This window comes from Peromyscus eremicus, chromosome 7 (genome assembly GCF_949786415.1).
Source record: "Peromyscus eremicus chromosome 7, PerEre_H2_v1, whole genome shotgun sequence".
In the NCBI taxonomy this organism is placed as follows: Eukaryota; Metazoa; Chordata; class Mammalia; order Rodentia; family Cricetidae; genus Peromyscus; species Peromyscus eremicus.
In genome coordinates, this window is record NC_081422.1 from 104,205,713 (window position 1) to 104,229,878 (window position 24,166).

Consider the following 24,166-nt stretch of genomic DNA (forward strand, 5'->3'; position numbering starts at 1 on the left):
TGTATTACTTTATAACAGTAGTGTGTGGGGTGGGGGTGGGAGACCAAGGCCCTGAAGCAAAAGCAACAGTTACGCTTGGAGCAGGAGCCTGGTTTGGATCCCCACAAAACTAGTGCCCGTAACAACAATTAGGCTTCCTTCTGAGATCTCTCTGTACTGAGCACATCAGAAACCACACCACTGAGTCTCCCAGGAACTCACAAGGCAGGTCCTTCATCCCTGTACAAGGATGTGGTGAGAATTATGTGAGGTCACTCATATGACCACGGCAGAGCTCTTAACCACCAAACTACAGCACTGAGGAAGAACCTCAGCAGTCCTTCCCTGGGGCCACTGCAAGGTGACCCATCTCCCTTCCAAGCCTGTTCCTCACTGACAGTCAACCCGCATGATGTGAGGCTCCATTCTCAGGGCCTGCCTTGTGCTCCGCCCCTCATCCTACATCTGTGCATTGAGGCTGTTTCCAGGGTGCCTACTCACATGGCTGCTCTGTTCTGCCCAGACCGCAGGGACCCCCAAAAGACTACCATGGAGACCGAATTCCTTATGTAAAAGCAAAGAGCCTTTATTTTAAGCTCAGAGCTTGGTCTCTCTCAGTTGGATGCAGCAGTGAGAGCAGAGAGCCCTGAGCCCAGGCAGGGTAGGGTTTTTATCTAGCAAATGTTGGGGTGAGGGGATTTCTAGGGTTCAGGACCCTGATTGGCTGACATTTGTCTAGGAGTACGTGTAAAGGGGAAATAGGTGTGTGCTAGGCTCAGGGACATCTGGCCATCTTATCTAACCTTATTTAAGGGTTGGAATGTTTGGGATGTCAGGTATTCCTCATCCCTGGCCCATCCCTGGATAGTTCAGCTTATGGCTTTTCCTGGATGGGATGTTGCCTACCAGTAAGCCTGTCATGGCGGCTGTGTGGTTAGGCTGTTTTGCCCCACCCCCACCCCCATGGTCTCTAGCCATAATTGCCCCAGAAGGGTCCCCAAAAGTCACTAAGAGACATCAAGTCTGCTTTGGGACAGCTTCTGCTTCTCTTCTTCCTCCTCTTTTCCTCTTCTTTTTCTTGGGAGGCATTTTTTGAGAAGGTCTCATATACTTATGTATACCAGATGTTTTTGAGCTTTGTATGTAGCCAGATCCCAATTGGCCAGGCCAGGGTATCCCACGTGTGCAGGGAAACATGACGGGCAGATGCAGTGGTGGGCGGCAGCTCATGGAACAGTCACTCACACCCAGGTGCTGCATCCACGTGAAGAGAGTTTATTATAATAGAGAGATGAAGAGAAAGTCAGGAAAGGGGGAGACAGGAAGAAAGAGAAGGGAGGGAAAGCGGAGGTGTGCACACCTCGTGGGAATGGAGAGAGAGAGAGCACGGAAGAGAGAGAGGAAGGGGAGGGGGTTTTCTTTAAAATGAGGCTTTCACATCAGGATGCAGAGCTGCTCCAAGGGGCAGGTTTCCAAGGAGTGGGTCAGAATACCAACAGCCATAAACAACCATGAACTCCTGATCCTCCTGCCTCCACCTCCCAAGTGTTGGGATTACAGGCATGCATCACCATGCCTGACCTGTTTTTCTTTTGGGCACTGCTAGGGATTGATCCCAGGGCTTCACACATGCTAGACACGTAACCCTATCACCAGACTGTATCTCTAGCGTGTATCATAATAATAACGTATCATTATTTTTATTGTTGTAGGGGTGCACATGGCCAAAGGACAACTTTCAGGAGCTAGTTCTCTTTTTCCACTGTGAGTTTCAGAGACTGAAGTCAGGTCATCAGGATTGTGTGGTGCCCTAGTTTTATTTCTATCAAAGTGATAAAAGACTGGGCATGTTACATGTCTTCCCCTATTGCTATCAACCTTAGTTTTTGAGGTAGATTCTTTCAGCTAACCCCAACACTGGGGTTACAGGCACACATAGCCAGTGCCTGGCTTTTATATGGGTGCATGGGATTTGAACTCAGGTCCCTTGCATTCATCACAAGTGCTCTTACCCACTGAGCCATCTCTCCAGCCCCTACCTTGTCTTTTGGGACAGGATCTCTCATTAACCTGGAGGTAGCCCATTAAGGCTAAGATAGCTGGCCAACCCCAAGGATCTACCTGTCCATACCTCACCAGCTTGGAGATGAAGCTCATGCCACCACACAGGCTTCTTTACATGCATTCTGCGATCAAACTCAAGTTCTTGGGTCCTCACCTTTGTGTAGTCAAGTACTTTACCAACCGAGCTCTTCTCCCCAGACCCACACACGGCATGGTGATGCACGCCTTTAATCCCAGCACTCTGGAGATAGAGGCAGGTGCAATTCTGTGAATTTGAGGCCAGCCTGGCCTACATAGAGAGTTCCAGGACAGCCAGGGCTACATATAAAAACCTTGTCTCAAGAAAACATTCGGAAGGAAATAAAGGAAAAAAATTAATTATGAATATGGTTTGCATGTTATTTCTTTTAGACTTTACTAATATAGACCAAGAGAAGTGGATAAAGAAGGGCAGGGACACCCTCCTGAAGGAGGAACACCATGTCTGTCCCTTTCATGTGAAAGAGAACCAGAAAGACTTCATGCTGGAAGCTGGTTTCTAGTCGGGCCTTAAAGAGCAGAGAGTAGAAAGACGAACAGTAGGAGGAGAGGAAAGAGTACCTTAGGCAGGGGGTGGTGTAGATGGAATTCTAAATGGTCTATTAAATAAGAAACACGGAGCCAAATACAGAGTTAAAAGCCCAGAGATCGAGCAGTAACCAAGAGCTAAGATCACCTTATCTTACCACTCGCTGCCGTCCTTCCCCTGAGAGTCCTTCTTCCTGTGTCCTGTCCTTTTATTGCCTTTCTTTTCTGCCTTCTCATTGATTCTAAACCCAACCACATGACTTCCTTGTCACTGCCTGTCTATACAGACCTCCAGGTCTCTATGGTTCGTACTAAGATTAAAGGTTCGGGTGACTGCTTGGCTGTGTCCTTGAACACACAGAAATTCCGCCTGCCATGTGATCAGATTAAGGGCGTGTGCCACTACCTCCGGACTTCTGCTAAATAGCTTGCTCTTAGCTCTGATCTCCAGGCAACTTTATTAACATACAAATAAAATCACATTTCAGCACAAATAAAATATCACCATAGGGTGGCTTGAGCATAGGCATCTGGGTGGAAGATGGGTAGGTGTGGAATTAGAACAATGTGGGGCTAAGGATGCTCATCAGTATAGAAAGCTTGACTAGTAAGCTCAAGGCCCTGGATGTGATCACCAGCACTGCAGAAAGAAGAAAAGAAAAAGAAATAGACCAGTGTGCAGTGGTGTGGTGGTGCACGCCTTTAATCCCAGCATTTGGGAGGCAGAGGCAAGGCAGGTATATCTCTGTGAGTTTGAGACCAGCCTGGACTACATATCGAGACCCTGTCTCAAAGAAAGAAAGAAAGAAAGGAAGAAAGAAAAAAAGAAAGAAAGAAAGGAAGGAAGAAAGGAAGAAAGAGAGAGGGGGGGAAGAAAGGGACTAGTGTCTTCATAGTGTACAAGATGAGGTCCTGGCTACAGCATATGCCTCTGTCAACTTCCTATTTCTAGTGCTCCACTCTCTGCCTTACTGAAGACCTCACTGCCAAGCTCTTGCTTGTTTATTAAGATTTATTTTGTGTTTATTTATGTATATGTGTGTCTATGAATATGTGTATGTGCATGTGAGTGCAGGTACCCATAGAGGACAGAAGAGGACATCAGATTCCCCATAAAGTTAGAGTAACAGGCAATTGTGAGCCGTCTTACATGGATGCTGGGACCTGAACTTGGGTCCTCTGGAAGAGCAGCAAGCTCTCTTAACTGCTGAGCCTCCTCTCCAGCCCTATTTATGTATTTTTGATACTGAGTCTAATGTAACTGAAGCTGGCCTCCAATTTTATATGTAACTGAGAATGATCTTAAACTCTGGATCTTTTTGCCTCCACTTCATAAATACATGTGCCATGATGTCTGGTTTCCCTTTTAATTTTATATTTTGTTGCTAAGGGTTGAACCCTAAGGCCTTCCACGTGCTAATCAAGTTCTATATCACTCATCCACAGATCCCCAAAAGGCCCTTTTGATCAGTGTCCCCTTAAAGAAGTGAATTAATACCAGTTAAAGCCACCTGAAGACTCTGAAGAGGACATACTCTATAAGAAGGCTGATCTTTGGGGTCTCATGTGAATGGTGAGTCACCTGACAACTGTCTGGTCTGTTTTTCAGCTGTCTTCACTGAAGTTTGCCAGCAGGATGAAGTTGGTCACTACTGAGCCTGCCATCAACGAAAAGTATGATGCTGAGGTACTAAGGAGATGGTGGGCAGCTTCCCAACTCTGAGAATGATGTCTCTGTGTTTGCTACCACTTGAGTATCTGGTGGAGGTCATAAGGGAAGCCAGGCTTGTATGATTTCCTTCCTGCCTCCACTAAAGATGTGCATGGGACCCTGGATCAATCCTTTCCACAGGGATAAGCCAGTGTCTTTAAGAGTCCCTGAAGACCCTGCTAGACTGCCACAAAAGTGGAAGGGCTAAATGATCTACCACTCAGTTCCCATGTGGGGCTCCAGGGACTTGGTACCTCAGGATTCCCCGTGAGATTTCTTTAGCGCTGAATCAGCATTGTCTCTCAGCATTGCCTTCCTGTCACTATGGAACTCCACCCCTCCACATTTATTTATTTTGTGCATGTGTATGTGTGGGCACATGTGTGGAGGTCAAAGGACAACTTGCAGGGGTCAGTTTTCGGGAAGATCATGAGTTCAAAGATAGCATAGGCTCCATGAGACATAGCCTCAAAAATCAACCCACAGGTTAGAGAAATGACTCAGTGGTTAAAAGCATTAATTGCTCCTACAGAAGACCTGGATTCCATTCCCAACACCCACATGGTACCATCTGTGACTCCAGTTCTGAGGAATCCAATGCCCTCTTCTGTTCTCCCTGGGAACCAGGCACACACACACACACACACACACACACACACACACACACACACACACACACTCAGGCAAAGCACTCACATGCATAAAATAAAAATAAATAAGTCATTTTTTAAAAAAATCAGCCAAAAAGATGCTTATGAAATGATGGTTAATGGAGATGGGCATGTGCATGCTCCCATGTTTCTGGCAAAAGGGTTAAACTTTCTAGGTTCTAATGTAGCTGGAGAGCTTCTCTCCAGGTCCCACCAAGCCCCTGCAGTCCCACAACCCACATATAAAATAATCATTCAGACTCTTGTATTACTTATAAACTGTATGGCCGTGGCAAGCTTCTTGTTACCTACTTTTTTATCTTAAATTAACCCATTTCTATAAATCTATACCTTGCCACGTGGCTCGTGGCTTACTGGCATCTTCACATGCTGCTTGTCATGGTGGCGGCTGGCAGTATCTCCCTCACTCAGCCTTCCTGTTTCCAGAATTCTCCTCTCTCCTTGTCCCGCCTATACTTCCTGCCTGGCCAGTGGCCAATCAGTGTTTTGTTTTTTTTTTTTTAAGATTTATTTATTTATTTATTTAAGATTTATTTATTATGTATACAGTGTTCTGCCGGCAGGCCAGAAGAGGGTGCCAGATCTCATTACAGATGATTGTGAGCCACCATGTGGTTGCTGGGAATTGAACTCAGGACCTCTGGAAGGACAGCCAGTGCTCTTAACCACTGAGCCATCTCTCCAGCCCAGATTTATTTATTTATTTATTTATTTATTTATTTATTTATTTATTTATTTATTTATTATGTATATAGTGTTCTATCTGCATATATCCCTGCAGGCCAGAAGAGGGCACCAGGTCTCTTTACAGATGGTTGTGAGCCACCATGTGGTTGCTGGGAATTGAACTCAGGACCTTTGGAAGAGCAGCTAGTACTCTTAACCTCTGAGCCATCTTTCCAGCCCCCAATCAGTGTTTTATTTATACAGAACGATATCCACAGCACTTCCCCTTTTCTTTTCTTTTTTTTTTCAAAAAGGAAGGTTTTAACTTTCACTAGTAAAATTACAGATAACAAAACAATTATCAACCAAGAATTACAGTTACAATATCTAGAAATAATTTATATTTATAATATATAATATATATTTATATGTAATATATTATATATAATAAAATATATTATATAATATATAATATAATATATATTATATGTAAATATATTATATATTTATAATAACTAGTCTATTTGTATTTGGCAAAATTAAAGAAGATATCTATCTTATATTTGTGAGTCTAAGGTTTTATATCTAACTTATCTCTTATATAACTAAGGAAAATTGTACCTATCTAGCTTCAACTACATCAAAGCCTCAGAAGGATATAATATTACCTGAGAAACGGGAGAAGGATGCAAGCAACTTTCGGGAGTCTTGCAGGGTAGACGGAGACAGCTGGCAGCCTGGACAGTCATCCAAAGTTCTCTTGTAAAGTTGGGGCATCTGTCTTCAGCCCACAGGCCTAGAGTCTCTCAGTCATTTTTCTCTGTGTCCTGTAGAATGTCTGGCAGTTTCCTCTGTAAAGCAGGAACCTGAAGGACCATTTCGCCAAGCAAAGTTTAGTGGTCACCTTCCTATGGGTCCTGCATGTCCAGTCGATACATTTTTTCAAGTAGTCCAGGCAAGAACAGTTTCTTGCCAAAATGGCTATTTTTGCCAAGATGAAGATAAACTCCATATGGAGTGTCTTTGATGCCCCATCCTCCTGTCTGAAGTAAATTGGTGCTACCAGGAGCAGACATGTCTCACTGTCTAGAAAGTCTAAATTTTAAAAAATATTTTAAATGCCATATTCTGTAGGTCTTTGAAGTGTTTGAAGATTACCTGTCTATCTGAAATATATGTATGTATACCTAGAAAACTTAACTAACATGCTACAAATTTGACTATCGTAAAAGACTAATTATCTGTATTTCTTTTTTTTTGTTTTTTTTGTTTTTTCGAGACAGGGTTTCTCTGTGTAGCTTTGCGCCTTTCCTGGAACTCACTTTGGAGACCAGGCTGGCCTTGAACTCACAGAGATCCGCCTGCCTCTGCCTCCCGAGTGCTGGGATTAAAGGCGTGCGCCACCACCGCCCGGCTTATCTGTATTTCTTAATTATCCATTACAATCTAAATGAGTTACATAAACATAATACCTTAAACAAGTGTAGAAATATACACACAGTATAACAAAATTAACTTTAAGTTTGTATCAATAAACTAAAGTCTATACCAATGTAAAACATTTTAAACAAGTTGTTGCTCTTTAAAATAGATTCAGCAATTTACCCTTTTATCCTATCAAATCTCTGTCATATCCCCTTTTCTTCTTTAGAAAGAGATTGTATTTATAATCAACCTGTTTTAAATAAAAATATTGGTTTTTCTCTGTCCCACACCAGAGGGCTCTTTTGATTTGGGACACAAGAATTTCTTAACCTTTTTTTTTTTTTTTTTTTTTTTTTTTTTTAAGCAATATGCCTGCGTTTAGAGAAGGAATGAGCCAATTCCATCTCCAAAGCCAGCTTCGTACATTTGGGAATTTGGGCGTAGCTTTTTTTACTACTTCCTGCTGGAGGGGGGCACTGTATCTTATGGGGACATAAAGAAAATTTTAGGATCATGGAGTAGTCTGTGAGTGTGTATCATCTGAGCCAGTTGCCTTGAATCCAATCTGGATGTTGGATCATCTGGGCCATGGTGTCATCGGAGACCTTCCAGGGGGTCTTGGCTGGTCAAACCTGATGTATCTTAATCTGGAACAAATCCATAGCATCTGGCTTTCTGTAGAAACAAAAGCAGAGCCTCCTTTCCAAAGCAACATATCTTTACATCCAAATTTTGAAGTCAAGGTACCTTTAAAATATACATTTTGGCATAACTCAACAGCTTTTACAATCAAATGTTTTTCTTCAGTTACGAATATCAAAGAGAACATAATCCAGATTCTTTGTGTGATAGCCATCTTTATGTGGTTTATTTTTTATATTACCTTTATTGTCTCTTTAAAGACTTTATTTTTAAAAACTATCTGTTTATATAACTGTATATATTCCTTTTTCTCTTTCTTTTAAGCCTACGTACATTTTTCATACATTGTAAACTATTCCATCTGAATCAGTCTTATTGTGAACCTGTTGCTTTAAACTGCAGCATTCTAAGACTGAAACAGCGCTGTGGCTGCTGGCTCCGCCCACTTCAGCTTCCCAACATGGCGGTGGTACATTTTCCACCAGCTCTGGGAGCCATCAACTCTCAGAAGTAGTGGGTCTATGCTTTTATCAAAGCAGCGTGTAGCCCAGAAACGTTTTTTTTTGTTTTGTACTAGCAAAGGCTAAATCCACCATGCAGCTTAATGTGCCACTTGCAGAGACCTCATTCCCGCCATACTGCAGGTCGAGGAACCCACCATAGTAGCTCAAACAGGCAGGCTGTCGCTAACTTGAGAGAGACAACTAGGAACTGTTTTTAGCTCCGTTTTAGAATCTTTTTTTCTCAGGTTTTAGGTGGAAACCCTTGCCCCACGTTGGGTGCCATTTGTAGCTGGAGAGCTTCTCTCCAGGTCCCACCAAGCCCCCGCAGTCCTACAACCCACATATAAAATAATCATTCAGACTCTTTTTTTTTTTTTTTAAAGATTTATTTCTTTATTATGTATACAATGCTCTGCCTGCATGTATCCCTGTACACCAGAAGAGGGCACCAGATCTCATTATAGATGGTTGTGAGGGACCATGTGGTTGCTGGGAATTGAACTCAGGACCCCTAGAAGAGCAGTCACTGCTCTTAACCTCTGAGCCATCTCACCAGCCCTCATTCAGACTCTTGTATTACTTATAAACTGTATGGCTGTGGCAGGCTTCTTGTTATCTACTTTTTTTATCTTAAATTAACCCATTTCTATAAATCTATACCTTGCCACGTGGCTCGTGGCTTACTGGCATCTTCACATGCTTCTTGTCATGGTGGCAGCTGGCAGTGTCTCCCTCACTCAGCCTTCCTGTTCCCAGAATTCTCCTCTCTCCTTGTTCTGCCTATACTTCCTGCCTGGCCAGTGGCCAGTCAGTGTTTTATCTATACAGAATGATATCCACAGCATTCTAAACTCTGAAGGATGATGCTGCCATGGAACTAGCCATGGTTTAACAGAAATGTAGAGCTCAGTTCTGGTTCTTAAGCTCAGTGAGGATTACACGCCCTTGGCCAACTAAACCCCCGTCTATTCTGAGCTCCTGATTCTGTAGGTGATGGGGTCAGAGTATTTACTCCCTTCCTCCCTTTCCTTCTGGTCCTCCCATCCTCCATTTTGTGACATGGTTTCATTATATAACTCAATCTGTCCTCCAATTCCTGATCCTCCTGCCTCAGCTCCCTGTGTGCTGGCATTACAGACTTGTGCCACTACTACCTAATGAGGGGTTGTGTTTTTGAGTTTGCAGCTGCTGCATTTGCTGCTTCTGGTTTAGGCCATCCTTGTTCCTTCCCTCATTATTTGTGAAGCCTTGGCAAAACTGTCTCTCACAGATTCTTCTTGTGCATATATGTGTGCGTTATACATATACATATGTGAGTACAAGGAGGTCTTTCAGGACCCTGAACTGTGGGGTCTTCTGCTCCAGCTGTTTTCAGGCGGCTCCTCCCCAGGTAGTAAGAGAGGCTGCTACACCTGTCAAGAATTAGGAGGAACAGTTTCCTTGTTCGCAGGGTAAGCTGGAGGCTGCTTCCTCTAAGAGGGTCCGCTACTCCACTCACCTTCTGATTGGACCACATGTGTCCCCTGTGATACACTGAACAGTCCTTCAGTGGCACTGCCACCATCTCAGCTAGACTTTCTGTATCCGGGACAAAGTGCATTCTCAAGAGTGAGGAGGAACAGATGGCTGAGAACAGCCACCAAAGACAGTCCACACTAGAAGGAGATCTGCTTGGAGCTTCCTAAAAGTCTGAGCTGGGATGTGAATTCTGATACAGGCCTTAAGTCTCAGACTAAATTGCCACAGAACCACCATGATACCAGGGGCCTGTCAGCAAACATGCACAGTAACAGGTGAGCCTTAGTACCCAGGCGATCTGACTGGATGAGGCCTGTGGTCTGAGAAGACCTTTGGATCTGTGGTAGACACAGCTGGGGTCACTTGTTTTGGCAGCAGCTCCCTCCAGTGGTCATTTTGTGACAAAGAAAAGCCTGTTCATGGTGAGAAGTCTCAGGGAGAAATTCCTTGTGTATCTTTACACAATATACTCAAATATCAAATGTAAGTGATTTGGCAAGTTCTGTTGCTCAAAATCTGTCGTTTTCTACTTACTTGAATCTATGAGGTGTTCTCTATATGCCAGGCACTTTCCTTTCTCTCTTCTTCCTCCTTTTTAAAAATTTTGTGACAGTTGCAGTATAGCCCAGGCTGGCCTCTATGCTATGTAGCCAAGGCCCGACCTTGAGCTCTTGACCCTCCTGCCTCCACCTATCAATTGCTAGAGTTACATGCATGTACACACCACCACACCTGACTTTTCCTTCCTTTGTTGTGGTGCTAAGGCTTGACCCCAAGGCTCACACATGCTAAGCCACACCCCAGTCCAAAGAGTGTTCATTGATAAATGGATTTTAGGAGGTGGTGGACCCAGGTGGAGGCAGCAAATCACTGGGGTGTGCATTTGAAGGGTGTAGCTTATTCTTGGACCCTTCCTCACTCTCTCTGCTCCCTGGCCACCATGAGGTGGACAGCTTTCCTTCAGCACCCACCCACCCACCTCCATCACATTAAACCTCATTTCTGGCCCAGAGCAATTTGTTCAGATTTTATTGTTTGTTTTTGAGACAGAGTCTCACTATATAGCCATGGTTGGCCTGGAAATTGTTATGTAGCCCAGGCTGGCCTTGAACTCACGGAGACCTGCCTGTCTTTGCCACCTGAGTGCTGGGATTAAATACATGGACTACTGCACCCAGCTTGCTCAGATATTTTGTTACAGCAACTAATACAGGGATCAAGCCCTTACCACAGGAGCCTTCAGTGGACATTTAAGAGCCAAGCCATAGGAGTCCCGCATGATAGCACATGACTGTAATCCCAGAACTCAAAGAACCCGCCCAGAGGATCAGAAAGTCAAGGTCATTCTTGGCCACATGATGGCTTTGTAGCCAGCACGGGCTACATGAGACTCTATTGATGTTTTTAGAAAGAGCAGTGTGAGGGTGTGAGGTGGGGAAGAGATTACAATTTTAAATAGAGTGATTATGATACCCCCAATTTGGAAGTGTTTGAATAAAGATTTTTTATATGTTTGGGATGAACCATGGAAATACAGTAGAGAGGGCAGAGGGGATGGGTATGCAGAGGCATAAGTGTACCAATATGTGGGCAGTGGAGTGGATCAGAGAAGAGCAGTAGGAAAGAGGTAATGGGGGAAGATCATAGAGTGTATCTCAGGTCGCTGTTATTTTATAGAAATCTATAAGGATAACTATAATCTTGTGACACTGTTTATCATTGCAGAAAAGGAGGTAAAGACTTGGGAGGTGGCTCAGTTGGTAGAGTGTAAACTAGGCATGTTGCTGCATACTGTAACTCCAGCATTTGACAAGTCGGAGTAGGAGGAGCCGATCTTCAAGATGGTCAATGCAAAGCCCGAGGCCAGCCTGAGAAACACGAGGGTTTGGTGGATTGAGGTGCTTGTCATCAGCACTGTGGTGGCACCTCAGTTCACTGCCCAGGATCCATGGTAGAAGGGGAGAACTGAGTCCTGCAACTTGTCCTCTTGACCTCCACACATATGCCATGGTCCAGGAAGGGCCATATCCTGGGAGACTAGGGAAACTCCTGGAGCTACTGGGAGTTGGGTTTGCAGACCTGTAGCCTGTGCTTCCTGTTCTCAGTCTCCCTTGATGAAAGAAGCCATCTTAGACCAAGCTCATTCCAGCTGGAGGAGGTTCACCAACAAGGATGGAATGTCCTAGAAACTGAGAACACACTCTGGATTACCAGGAATAACCAGAATATCTGGGTCCAAATTAAGAAATTGAACATCTAGCTGGGTGTGATGATGCACACCTTTAGTCCCAGCACTCTGGAGACAGAGGCGGGTGGATCTCTGTGAGTTTGAGGCCAGCCTGGTCTACAGAGTGAGTTTCAGGACAGGCTCCAAAGCTACACAGAGAAACCCTGTCTCCAAAAACAAACAAGCAAACAAAAAAGAAAAAGAATGAGCATTTGGTGCGAAGAAGCCAGGTAGTTTTTCTGATGACCCTCTTGCCTACTTCTTATATTTCCCTGGCAGAGAATGGTCAAGAACTTGGAGAAGGAACTGGCATTGCTTAAGCAGGAACTGGCCATCCATGATAGCCTGGTAAGGACTGGGTATGGGGGAGGAGGGGAAGCTGCTGGGAGCAGAGACCAGGGGCAAACAGCATAGTGGGTTAAGGCCAGGGGCTGTAGGATGGGTTAGGTAGTAGGAAAGGATCAGCAATAGGCATGGCGGGGCAGGTGGAGTCCTCCAATGGCCTACCTGGGCTTATGGTCATGATTCTGATGGTCCTCAAGGCAGAGGCAGCATCTCCCTACCTTGTGGTTTACTGAGACTTCTGGTTTGGAGAGCAGGCTTCATGTACAGTCCCCTTCCCCATTGTCTCTCTGGCCCATGCATCTGGCCTGTTCTCAGGCCTTCCCTGCCAGTAAAACAGCCAGCCAGCACAGGCGTCAGATACTCTCCCAGCCCCATACTTTGGCTCTCAGAATGGCCTTTGCTACTCCTGCTTGGGCTCAGGTTCTTGTTGCTTATATAGTACATGTTCTTCATCCCTCAAGTCCAACCGCACTCTCGTGAATTACGACCCCATGGATGAGATCCAGATTGCTGAAATCAACTCCCAAGTGCGGAGGTACCTGGAGGGGACACTGGACGAGATCGATGTAAGTTGTTCTGCTGTGGGACCACCATGCTCAGCTAGCTTGGACTTCCTGAGTACTGCCATATATGGAATGGGTGCAGTAGATGGGAACTGGTGTAGACCCTCGCTTCCATGTTTAGGGTTACAAACATGTTATACCTGTGGAGCTATATACAACGTGCAGTGGGCTGGAACACAGTCTTATACCAAAGGCGGTCTATCTCACGGGCACAGTTGCAGGTCTTGAAGCAAAGCTGCCTTGATGGAATCCCAGGTTCCTCCAGCTGAGTGACCTGGGCTGAATGTTGAGTAGCCTCATCTGTGCAGCAGAGGGAACACAGGCTGAGGTTGGCTAAGTTGCCCCTTGAGATAAGCGTGGCTGTGCCTGGTGACATGCAGCTGATAAAGGATGGTGGTCAGGTTGATTGTCGTTAAAGGAAACCCGCCCCCCAGAGCCCACTCTTGGAATATAAAAGGAGAGAACAGCAGGCACACAAGAAGAGCTAGAGAAGGGGGATGGATCTTGTTTTTACAGTGTAGTCATAACACCTTTCACCAGGAACTACATGGGCTGCTGTCCCTCTCATGGCAGTTCCAGGGGATCTGATGTCCTCTCCTGGTCTTTGAGAGCATCAGGCATACATATTCATGAAGGCAAAGCACTCATACACATAAAAAAATTTTTAAAAATCTTTAAAAACTTAAAAAATAGTTTTTAATACAGGCTCAGTGAATACTCAATTTTAAAGCTATTAATCAGGGACTAGGGATGTGACTCGGTTGACAGAGTGCTTGCCTATTGTTCAGGAAGTCCTGGGTTTGCATCCCCAGCATCACATACACAGGGCCTAGTGGAACATGCCTGGAATCCCAGCACTTGGGAGGTGGAGGCAGGAGGATCAGAACTTCAGGGACATTTTCAGGTATACAACAAGTTCCAGGATAGCCTTGGATATATGAGACCCTGTTTCAAAACAGACAGATGGACAAACAACAACAACAAACTATTAACCAAGTGTATCTCTCTCTGCTCTTGGAAGTGTTATTAATACTTTGCTGAGAGGCTTTTAAAAAGATATTATTTTACTTTTACTTATTATGTGTCTATATGTGTATCTGAGTGTGGGTTTGAATACTTTCACGCAGTACCTGTGGAGGCCGAAAGAGGGTATCATATCCCCTGGAACTGGAGCTAAAGAGTTGTCAGATGTCTGATGTGGGCACTGGGAACCAAGTGTGTCCTCCGCAAGAGAAGTATATGCTCTTAACTGCTGAGCCTTCTCTCCAGTGTCTGCTGAGAGTCCTCTGCACATACCTCATTCTCAGAATGGAATGGTCCAGAGTCAGCCAAGGGCTCCTGACTTCTCTGCTTAGACACAGCCTAGTTCTTAGGTTCCATTGTCTAAACTCGGTTTTGCTCTCTTCCTGCCAGATAATCAATCTAAGACAGATCCAGGAGGTATTCAACCAGTTCAGGGTGGTTCTGAGGTAAGTCTCACCCTACTAGCCCCATCTCTTTCCTTTTCACACTTCCATCTTCATTTTCTATGGCCTAGGCACTTGCCTTCAAGAAAACACTCCTATGTAAGTGTGTGCTGTGTGCGTGTGTGTTTGTGTATGAAGAGCATTCTGTGCTATGTGAGGAACCAGATATGACTGTTTAGGGTGTGCCCACGTCCCTGGTGGATGTTTTCTGAGTTCATTAATTGGGCAGGACTCTCCGGAGTACCAGCTGTGAGTGTGCTCAGAGCTGGGCCTTGTGGATCTTCCCTGTCCTTTACTTCAAGGAGCACTTACAGTTTATTTGGGTGCAGACCCATTGCCTGAGCAGCTCATGCTAGTTGGTATCAGACTGGTCACTTGACTCCAAGGGTCCTGTTAGAACCTAGGCAACGGCACAGTCCTCATGCAGGTTTACAGGTTATTAAATGTCGTCGTAGAGCTGATGCGCTGCCATGTAATGTGGCTCTGTAGGTTTGGAGACCGGACGATGGGGGAGTGTGTACACTGTGAAAAGGATGGGCCCTTTGGTCTGCATTGTCTTTTGACTTACGATGAGGCTGTGGCTCCATCACCAGGGCTCTACCTAACCAAATTTTAATCTAATATTGTACCTTAGCCCAGTGGACTTAGCATGGCCCCCATTACAAGTATTATCTCACTCTCTCTCCCAAGCCAACAGGAACAGGAAGTGGAGTCTGCCTTGCGCAGGAAGTACACTCTCATAGACAAGAATGACTTTGCAACTATTTCTGCTGTCCAGAAGGTAAGCACGGTTGCCTCTTGCTAACAGCACTCACCTCAGACTTTCTATCTTTGGTCAACTTTTACAGAAACTGCAAGTGTCATGCATCAAACCTGAGCTAAGAGTTCTTAGACCAAGATAACACCAGGATGAATGAACATGGAGTGCCCTGTACAAAAGTAAACCACTTTAGGGGCTGGAGAGAAAGCTCAGTCAGTAAAGTGGTTGTTGCACAAACATGAGGCCTTCAGTTCAATTCCCAGAACCCATGTAAAGCTGGGTATGGTGGTGGATCCTTGTAGTGCAAGCTCTGGAAAGGTGTAGACAGACAGATCCCTGGGGCTTGCTGGCCAGCTGGCCTGGCATAGTTTGTGAGTTCTAGGCCAATGAGAGACCCAGCAGTAAACTGTTCCTAAGGAATAACACTCAAGGTTGATCTCTGGTTTCCACACCCACATACATACATACACAGGAAGAAAAAAAAAAACAGTATACCACTTTTGCATTGAGAATGATGTCCATAAATTAGACATATGGCTAATAATATATATGACCAATGCTTAGAACCAGGTTGGAACTAAGTCTTAAGATCTTTAGAGAGTATTGGGTGGTGGTGGCACACACCTTTACTCAGGAGGCAGAGGCAGGCAGATTTTTTTGAGTTCGAGGTCTGATCTACAGATCTGGTCTACAGAGCAAGTTCCAAGACAGTCAGAGCTACAACACAGAAAAACCCTGTCTCAAAAAAACAAAAAAACAACAACAACAAAGGAAAGTAGACATTAATTTTCTAGGGTTCAAGGACAGCCTGAAGCTGGCAGCAGCAGCCAAATCTGGGTGTGTGTGGAGAACATGCTCACCCAAAGTTTTGGGCCATGAGCACTTGCATTCCTGAGAGGCTCAAACCTCTAATATAACCCATGCCCCTTGTCCTGACCTCTCTATCCAGGCAGGACTTATGGATGCTGAAGGTCACCTAGTAGGTGAACCTGATGGACAAAGCTTTGGACTTGGGGTTGCTCCTTTTTCTATCAAACCTGGAAAGAAACTCAGGTCCAAGAAGACACTGAAAGATCAGTTCAGGTGAGAGATCTGTTTTGCCTCCTAGCAAAGAACCGAGCCTAGCACCTAGGCTCCTTGGTGGAGAGAGGGCACAACATGGCCTCCCCCTCTCCCATGGCATCTTTTTTTTTTTTTTTTGGTAGTTTCCTTCTTTATTCTGCTCAGTTTTTCTTTCATTCTCTCTCTATATATATACACCTTATATACTCCAATAAAATCTTTTGGGAAATACAGGGATCATAACGAGATTACATTCTATTTTTCAAGTAAATGATTGTGATGAATACAGGTCAAATCATGTTTTACATCTCCCTTACATGATTAAAAACAAAGTCACTCTGATAATCCACATAAAATATATCTAAGTAACTTTTTACAGGTTAATAGAACATCCCATGGCATCTTAACTGCTAGTGCTCACTACTGCCAATGCTGGGAAATCTGTGGGGTTCAGATCAGGTCCATACCCTGAGTGTTCCCACTCTTTCTCATAGCACCCCTAGTGGAACCAATGTTGCCATTTCACTGAGTAACTTCCCAATGTTATGTCAACTGTTGAGTAGTAGGGTTGCAGGGAAGAGCCCTGCCAGCACCAGGGCACCACTATGCCCGCTGGTACTTCTGTGATACTTCCCAAAGGTATCCCCCTTGAGATTCCCCCAGGCCATCTAAATCCTCAACTCATCTTTTAGGTGAGACTCAGTTTATTGTTGTGCTTTGGCGGGGGGGTGGGAGTGGGAGGGGTGGGAGAAAGGGTCTCACAGTGTAGCCAAGGATGGCTGCTCCCAGACTCATGATGATCCTCCTGCCTCATGTCCCCGAAAGCTTACATTACAGATATGTCTCATCCCACCCAGCTAAGACTCATTTTTTAAGTGCATGTAGGGGAAAGCATTTTCCCTAGTCTGCTGCCCAGGTCACTCTGGGTAGCAGTAGCAGAGTACAGGTTTCGGAGTTGAGACCTGGGCTCATCTCCCTTTTCTGTGTTTCTTACCCTTAAGAGACTTCCTTGGGTGAGGCAGGCGAACAGATCTGTACTTGTTTTTGTATCTCTAAAATGGGAATAATGATATTAATAACGATAGCATCAGAGCTAATGGCCTGCAGTCTTTGCACATAACTTCACATGGAGGCTGGTCCTCTCAGCAACACCTGAGAAGAAAGGGGGCTGAATGTGTTAGCCACACCTGTAACCCCAGCACCTAGGAGGCAGAGGCCATAAAATTGTGGATTCAGGGCTGGTGAGATGGCTCCACAGATAAAGGTGCTTATAAGCCTGAGGACCCAAGTTCCATCTGTGGAACTCACATAGACGTAGAAGAACAAATTACACAAAGTTATCCTCTGACATCTTCACCTAGTCATGGACTCTCTCACACATGGTAATAATAAAGTAAAAAAAAAGCTTGTGAGTTTGAGGCCTCATGGGGTACATGGTCCAACCACCCTCCCTCCCCTGAAGAAAAGGAAGGAAAGGGTGAGGGAAACAGGAAGAAGGGGGAACAGACAAAGGAAGAAAAGACAGAGGAAGGAATGAGGAAGAGCCATGGGGATGTAGCTCTCCTGGTAGGTGCTTGCCTGGCAGGCACAAAGCCCTGGCTTTGATACTCGGGAGGACCTGAGCTCAGTACTCAACCCATGTCCGATGGCTCATAGGGGCCAGTAACTCCGTCTGCAGGGACAGCTGACATCTCTGACCTCACAGGGCACTGCTCTCGTTCACGTGCCCACATACGTACACAAATGTTTTTTAAAGAGATGGGAGCTGCCAGCTGCCAGGTATAGCAGTGCAGTCCTTAATTCCAGCGCTCAGGAGGCAGAGGCAGGCAGAACCCTGTGAGTTCTAGGATAGCCAGAGCTACATAGTAAGACCTTGTCTCAAATAAATAAATATGTAAATGATACATAAATAAAATAAGCAAGCAAGCTAAATGTGGTAGGTTGCTTGGTTTAGTAGGCTTGAGCAAGGTGCCATCTTAGGGTCTTTGCCAATGTCTGGGCCTTGGTGTTTCCGTGACTTTTTTTCAGCTCCTCAGCAAGAAAGGAAGGTGCCAGCAGCCCTGTGAGTGGCAAGGACTTGGATGTGGTTTCCGTCTCTAAGACTCAGCTGGTCCCATCTTCCAGAGATGGGGATGTCAAAGACATGCTTTCACGAGACAGGGAAACGTCCAGCATTGAGCCCCTTCCCTCGGACTCTCCAAAGGAAGACTCACGCCCGCTCAGGTAACCATCTAAAGACAGGGAGATCTTCCACCAGATCAGAGCACACCAAACCAGAGTGTGAGATCCTCACATGTTAGGTAAATGGTGCCTGCAGCAGAAGAGAAATAAAGAGGGGAAACAGAGAAAGTCCAAAAGGAAGAAATGTGGTAACATATATGCATGCAAAATGATCCAGCCTCAGTCTTCCAAGATACACGAGGAAGAATCATTTTAGGGGCTGGGAAAATAGCTCAGCCAGTAAAGGCACTTGCCACCAATTCTGACAACCTGAGTTCAATCCCCAGGACACACGTGAGAGAACCAATTCCCCGTTGTCAGTTGTCCTCTGACCTCCACACACATGCTATGGTGTGCATGTGTGTGTGTGCGTATGTGTGTGTGTGTGTGTGTGTGTGTGTGTGTGTGGTGCGTGTGTGTGCACACACAAACATCATTTTAGAACTTCCACACATCAATTATTTTAAAGTGATATGTCTTTTGCATAAGTAATACATTCTAGAAGCCCAGCATGGGAGCGTATATCTGTAATCCTAGCACTTGGGAGGCACAGGCAGGAGGATTAGGAATTTAAGGTGATCCTTGGCTGCAAAGAGTTAGAGACCTGGGATACATAAGACCTTGGCTTTGAAAGTGAACCACTGGAGCTGGGGATGGGTGGGTAAAGGTGCTTGCCATGCAACTGTGATGACCTGGGGTCCCCAGGACCCATGCAAAGCCAGGTGTCTAGCAGCAGTACCTGTTAGTCCCCATCCCTACAGTGAGATGGAGGCAGAAACGGGAGAGGCTCTCAGGACAGCTAGCGTGGCATTCGCTGTAGAAAAAGAACAAAGAGACACTGTCGCAAGCAGTGTGGAAGGCATGGACCGACATCTGCTCTTTTCTGATCTCTTGTCCATAGCCCTATTCACTGATGGACAACAGGGGAGTGGGGTCAAATTTTAGGATCCAGGCTGAGGAAATAGAAGGGGGGACATGAAAAAAACATGTTCATCACATCATGAATTAGAAAAGTTTTTTAAAGTAAACACTTTCAATAGTTAGTATTAGATAAAGGGCATTGAATGAATTATTATCCCTGCCTCTGGTTTGTACAAGCACGTGCATGAAGACCTTCTTCTGAGCCTATGTACATTTCAGAACATTCGGAGAAGTTGAAGAGTTGCACAGTGAATGCCCATACACTGAGAGCCTTCTAGTTTCTATTGGCAGGCTATTACATTTGTTTCCATCTTGTGTTGTCTTTCTAAAAGTGCAGTTCAAAGGGCTCTAGAGATGGCTCAGAGGATTAAGAGAACTGATTGCTCTTCCAGAGGTCCTGAGTTCAATTCCCAGCAACCACATGGTGGCTCACAACCATCTGTAATGAGATCTGATGCCCTCTTCTGGTCTGCAGTCATACATGCTGTATACGTAATAAAAAGAAAAAAAAAAGTGCAGTCCAAATAACTTGCCAATATCAGTCCACATCCTTCCGTGCCAACAGTTGTATCACGTTAACTGTGGTTCTCAGAGAATTTTGTGCATGGGGGGTATGTATGGTGCATGCACATGAGTGTGTGGGCGTACACCCCCGTCCTGAGCAGCACATCTAGTGTCTTCCCCTCTTACTCATTGTCATAAACCTCAAGACATAGTCTCTCACTAAACTGGAAGCTTACTGTTTCAGCTAATCTGGCTGATCAGCACCCTTGCAGATCTGTCTGTTTTTGCCCCCTAGTGCTGGAGGTATAGACATGATGCTTGACTTCTTATGTGGGTCCTGCATTATTGTATGTGACTTTTCCTCAGGAGACATGAACCAGTGACAGAACAAACTAACAGTGCCTCCAAAGTCCAAGTTAGCGAACCAATGACTCTGTTGGGGTTTCTTATCGGAGCATGGGTAACTTAAAGGCATCTGCATCACCAAAAAGTCTACCCCAGCCTTGGTGATGACTCATAAAAGCTACACCCCTGGAACTCTGTGTGACTTGTAGGCAGCTGGACAAGTCAGAGGACACCCCCTCCCACTAGCAGTTTACTGTTTCTATAACCTTGGGAAAGAGGGTCTGGCAAATCGTGTTAGTTTCAGGAACTTCCTGAGAGTTATGAGTTGTTTACTCTCTGAGTCTCATGGGCTTCTGTGCTGGTTTGACTAAGAATGGCCCTCATAGGCTCCTATGTTTGAATGCTTAGTCACCAGGGAGTGAAACTCTTTGATAGGATTAGAAGGATTAGGAGATCTTTGTTGGAAGAAGTTTGCCACTAGGGGTGAGCTTTGATGTTTCTTTATTTTATTTATTTATTGTTTGGTTTTTAAAGACAGGGTTTCTCTGTATAGCCCTGGCTGTCCTGGAACTCACTCTGTAGACCAGGCTGGTCTTGAACTCAGAGATTCTCATGCCTCTGCCTCCCAAGTACTGGGATGAAAGGCATGTGCCACCACAGCCTGGCTTTTTTTGTTTGGCTTTTTTTGTTTGTTTTGTTTTTGTTTTTGGAGACAGGGTTTCTCTATGTTACAGCTGTCCTAGAACTCACTCTGTAGACCAGGCTGGCCTGGAACCCAGTGAGATCCGCCTGCCTTTGCCTCCTGAGTGCTGGGATTAAAGGCATGTGCCACCACTGTCTAGCTGTTTTGTTTTTAAATTTATTTATTTTTATTTTATGTGCATTGGTGTTTTGCCTGCATGTATGTCTGTGTGAGGATGCCAGATCCCCTGGAACTGGAGTTATAGACAGTTGTGAACTGCCATGTTGGGAATTGAACCCAGTGCTCTTAACCACTGAACCATCTCTCCAGCCCTGGGCTTTGAAGTTTCAAAAGCCCATGCTGGGCCCAGAGTCTCACTCTGCCTGCAGATCAGGATGTAGCTCTCAGCTGTTTCTCCAGCACCATGCTGCTGTGTCTGCGACCATGTTTCCCCTGCCATGATGATAATGGATGAAGCCTCTGAAACTATAAGCAAGCCCCCAATCTCCTTTATTAGAGTTGCTGTGGTCGTGGTGTCTCTTCACAGCAATAGAACAGTAACAAAGACAGCTTGCTTTCTTCCTCCTGGAGGGAATTGCTCTATAACATGGCAATATGAACTCAGGTACTCATACTTACAGAATAAGTCCTCTTAGCCAAACCCTGAGGTCATCTCAGAGAAAATTTAATACCATGAAATAATGCCTCTGTGAGAAAAAGAAAAGATCATATATTTTGTGTGGCTTCAACCATTTAAAAATCTATTAAAGAAATCTCAAGAGATTCAACAGACTCTGGATCCAGATAAGTGACAGTGATTTTGTTTTCCGTTTCTTTCCTTTCCTCAATTTCTGCAGTGTGCATGGGTCCTTGGAACCAAGATGGGGGATTGATTCCTACAGACTAACTTCCATCTGACATAAACAATGCCTAGAATCTCTACCCTCTGCCCTGGGAAGTCACAGGGAAGAAAGATGAAGTACCTGTGTCTTCAAGACAGCAGTTCCGTTCTTTTTCCTTTTTGACCTCTCCCTCTGTCCCCAGACCCAGCACCCCACCCTCGAAGCCTGTGGCCTTTGAAGAGTTTAAGAATGAACGAGGTAGTGAGATCAACCGCATCTTCAAAGAAAACAAATCCATCTTGAATGAACGAAGGAAAAGGGCCAGCGAGACCACCCAGCGCATCAATGCCATCAAGCGGGAGATTGATGTGACCAAAGACTCACTGAATTTCCAGAAGTCACTACGGGAGAAGCAAGGTAGATGTGAAGGGAAGATGGCCGGGGCGATGTGGGGCTCAGAGTCACCAAGTTGTTAGTGTGGCAGCCTTGGACACTGAAGGACATTGGGAGGGGCCAATAGAGAGCTTTAGGGTACAGACCTATGTCATCTAGTAGGCTCTAGGCAGCCCTTCCTGCCAGCTGCCTTTGCCAGTGTATCGTCTTACTGCATTATTTCAGAGCTAACAGCTGAGTCTTCCCCCGACATGTGCTATTGCTCATGGAGAAACTGGCCCTTGGCCCTGCAGGAACAAAGCCCCACACACTCCTAATGAACACTGGAGGCACAGTAGAGAAAGCCAGACAATTCATTTTAGAGCCTTGTAAAGATGGGTACCATTGACAGAAATAAGAATGGCAGGGTGTACTACAGGGGTGCAAAGAAAGTTGGGTTTTTGTTTTTAGAGACAGGGTTTCTCTCTGTGTAGCCCTAGCTGTCCTGGAACTCACTCTGTAGACCAGGCTTCTACCTGCCTGCCTCCCGCACAAAGTTTTTAATAGCCCTGAATACAGGTCCCTCCCCACTTTCCTTACTGGCTGAGTAATCAGAAGGGTACATTTTTTGTTGTTGTTGGTTGGTTGGTTTTGTTTTGTTTTGAGACAGGGTCTCTGTATGTAGCTTTGGATGTCCTGGAACTCTCTGGCCTTGAACTCATAGTGCTCACCTGAGCTCAGTCCTGGAGGGTACTACACATCATCAGCCACTTATGTCTCTTAATTTCTTAACAAAGACATGCATGGATTTATGTTTACATTTTACCTTCTGTTTATTGTAAAGCTTTTTTGGGAGCATAAACCCATCATGTCTGTAGGTCATTGGACAATTTTAGCAGCTAATAATTACTTACTCTAGACTAGCCGCGGGTGTTGGCAGGGGCCCAGGGTCACCTTTTCATCCACAGCTGGACCTAAGCTGATTGAAGGCACCTTTGAATATGGACCATTATGCTTTTGTATTTTTATAGTCCTGAAGAAATCTCCTCAGGAGATGGGTAGTTGGTGACCCGCTCATGGTCACTTAGTCCTGGTCTGCTCTCCTTTTGCCGATGGTGGTTTGGTTGTGGTAGGGGTACTGCTGGGGACCTCAAGAAATGAGAATGAGGGTGCCAGAAGGCCAAGTGGCCTGATACCAGTGAAACCATTCCTTCTACTCAACTCCTGACACCTGTGCTAGCCTGGCAGGCTTGTTCTCTAGGGCAGGGAGTGAGCAAGAATCCTGCATGGGGACAGTGCTCACAGTGTTACCCATATTGTGTATGGGTAACATAACAGTCCAGTGTGAGTGTGCAGAGGACTGATTGTGACAGCCAGTCAAGGGCAGAGTCAGCCTGCATTTTAATAAGTGACCACCCTGACTCTGAAAAGGGAGTTCAGTTAGGCATGGGGATGCATTGTTGTAAGAAGCAGGAGTATCACCAGAAGTTCAGGCCAGCCAGAGCTATATAATGAGACCCTGGCTAAAAAATTAAATTAAAATTTAAAAAGCTGTTGAAATGGCTCATTGGGGCCTGGGGAGTTGGCTCAGGGTTAGGAGCTCTTGCTGGTCTCCCAGAGGACACAGCTCTGTTCCCAGCCTGCACACCAGGCAGCTCACAATTGCCTGTGGTGCCAGCTCAGGGATCTGACATGTGGCATTCACATGCAGACAGATACATATACATGAATAAAAAAAATTAAAAAGAAAAAGAAATGGCTCATTAGGTAAGATTAGTAACCATCAATACTGACAACCTGAGTGTGATCCCTGGAACTAACATAGTAAATGGAGAGAACTGACTCCTGCAAGTTGTCCTCTGACCCCCATCTGTGCACTGTGGTGCACAAGGACACACAGACAGACAGACAGACACACAATGTAATTTTTAAACTTAAAAGTTATTTTTTAAAAAATAATTTATTTAAATTTATTTTATGTGCATTTGTGTGAAGGTGTCAGATCTCCTGGAACTGGAGTTACAGACAGTTGTGAGCTGCCTTGTGGGTGATGGGAATTGAACCTGGGTCCTCTGGAAGAGCAGCCAGTGCTCTTAACCACTGAGCTATCT

General features: G+C 45.2%; 1 protein-coding gene across 6 annotated transcripts in view; it reads left to right on the forward strand.

The window, feature by feature from the left end:
- Positions 1 to 24,166, forward strand: part of Kif9 (kinesin family member 9) — a 61,615-nt gene that overhangs the window by 29,221 nt on the left and 8,228 nt on the right. For all 6 annotated transcript variants that reach the window (XM_059268752.1, XM_059268750.1, XM_059268749.1 and 3 more), the window contains 8 exons: positions 4,220 to 4,297; positions 12,253 to 12,321; positions 12,780 to 12,884; positions 14,295 to 14,350; positions 15,038 to 15,128; positions 16,057 to 16,190; positions 18,198 to 18,392; positions 21,886 to 22,100. In XM_059268752.1, coding sequence (XP_059124735.1) covers positions 4,220 to 4,297; positions 12,253 to 12,321; positions 12,780 to 12,884; positions 14,295 to 14,350; positions 15,038 to 15,128; positions 16,057 to 16,190; positions 18,198 to 18,392; positions 21,886 to 22,100 — 943 coding nt within the window. The remainder of the gene's footprint in view (positions 1 to 4,219; positions 4,298 to 12,252; positions 12,322 to 12,779; positions 12,885 to 14,294; positions 14,351 to 15,037; positions 15,129 to 16,056; positions 16,191 to 18,197; positions 18,393 to 21,885; positions 22,101 to 24,166) is intronic.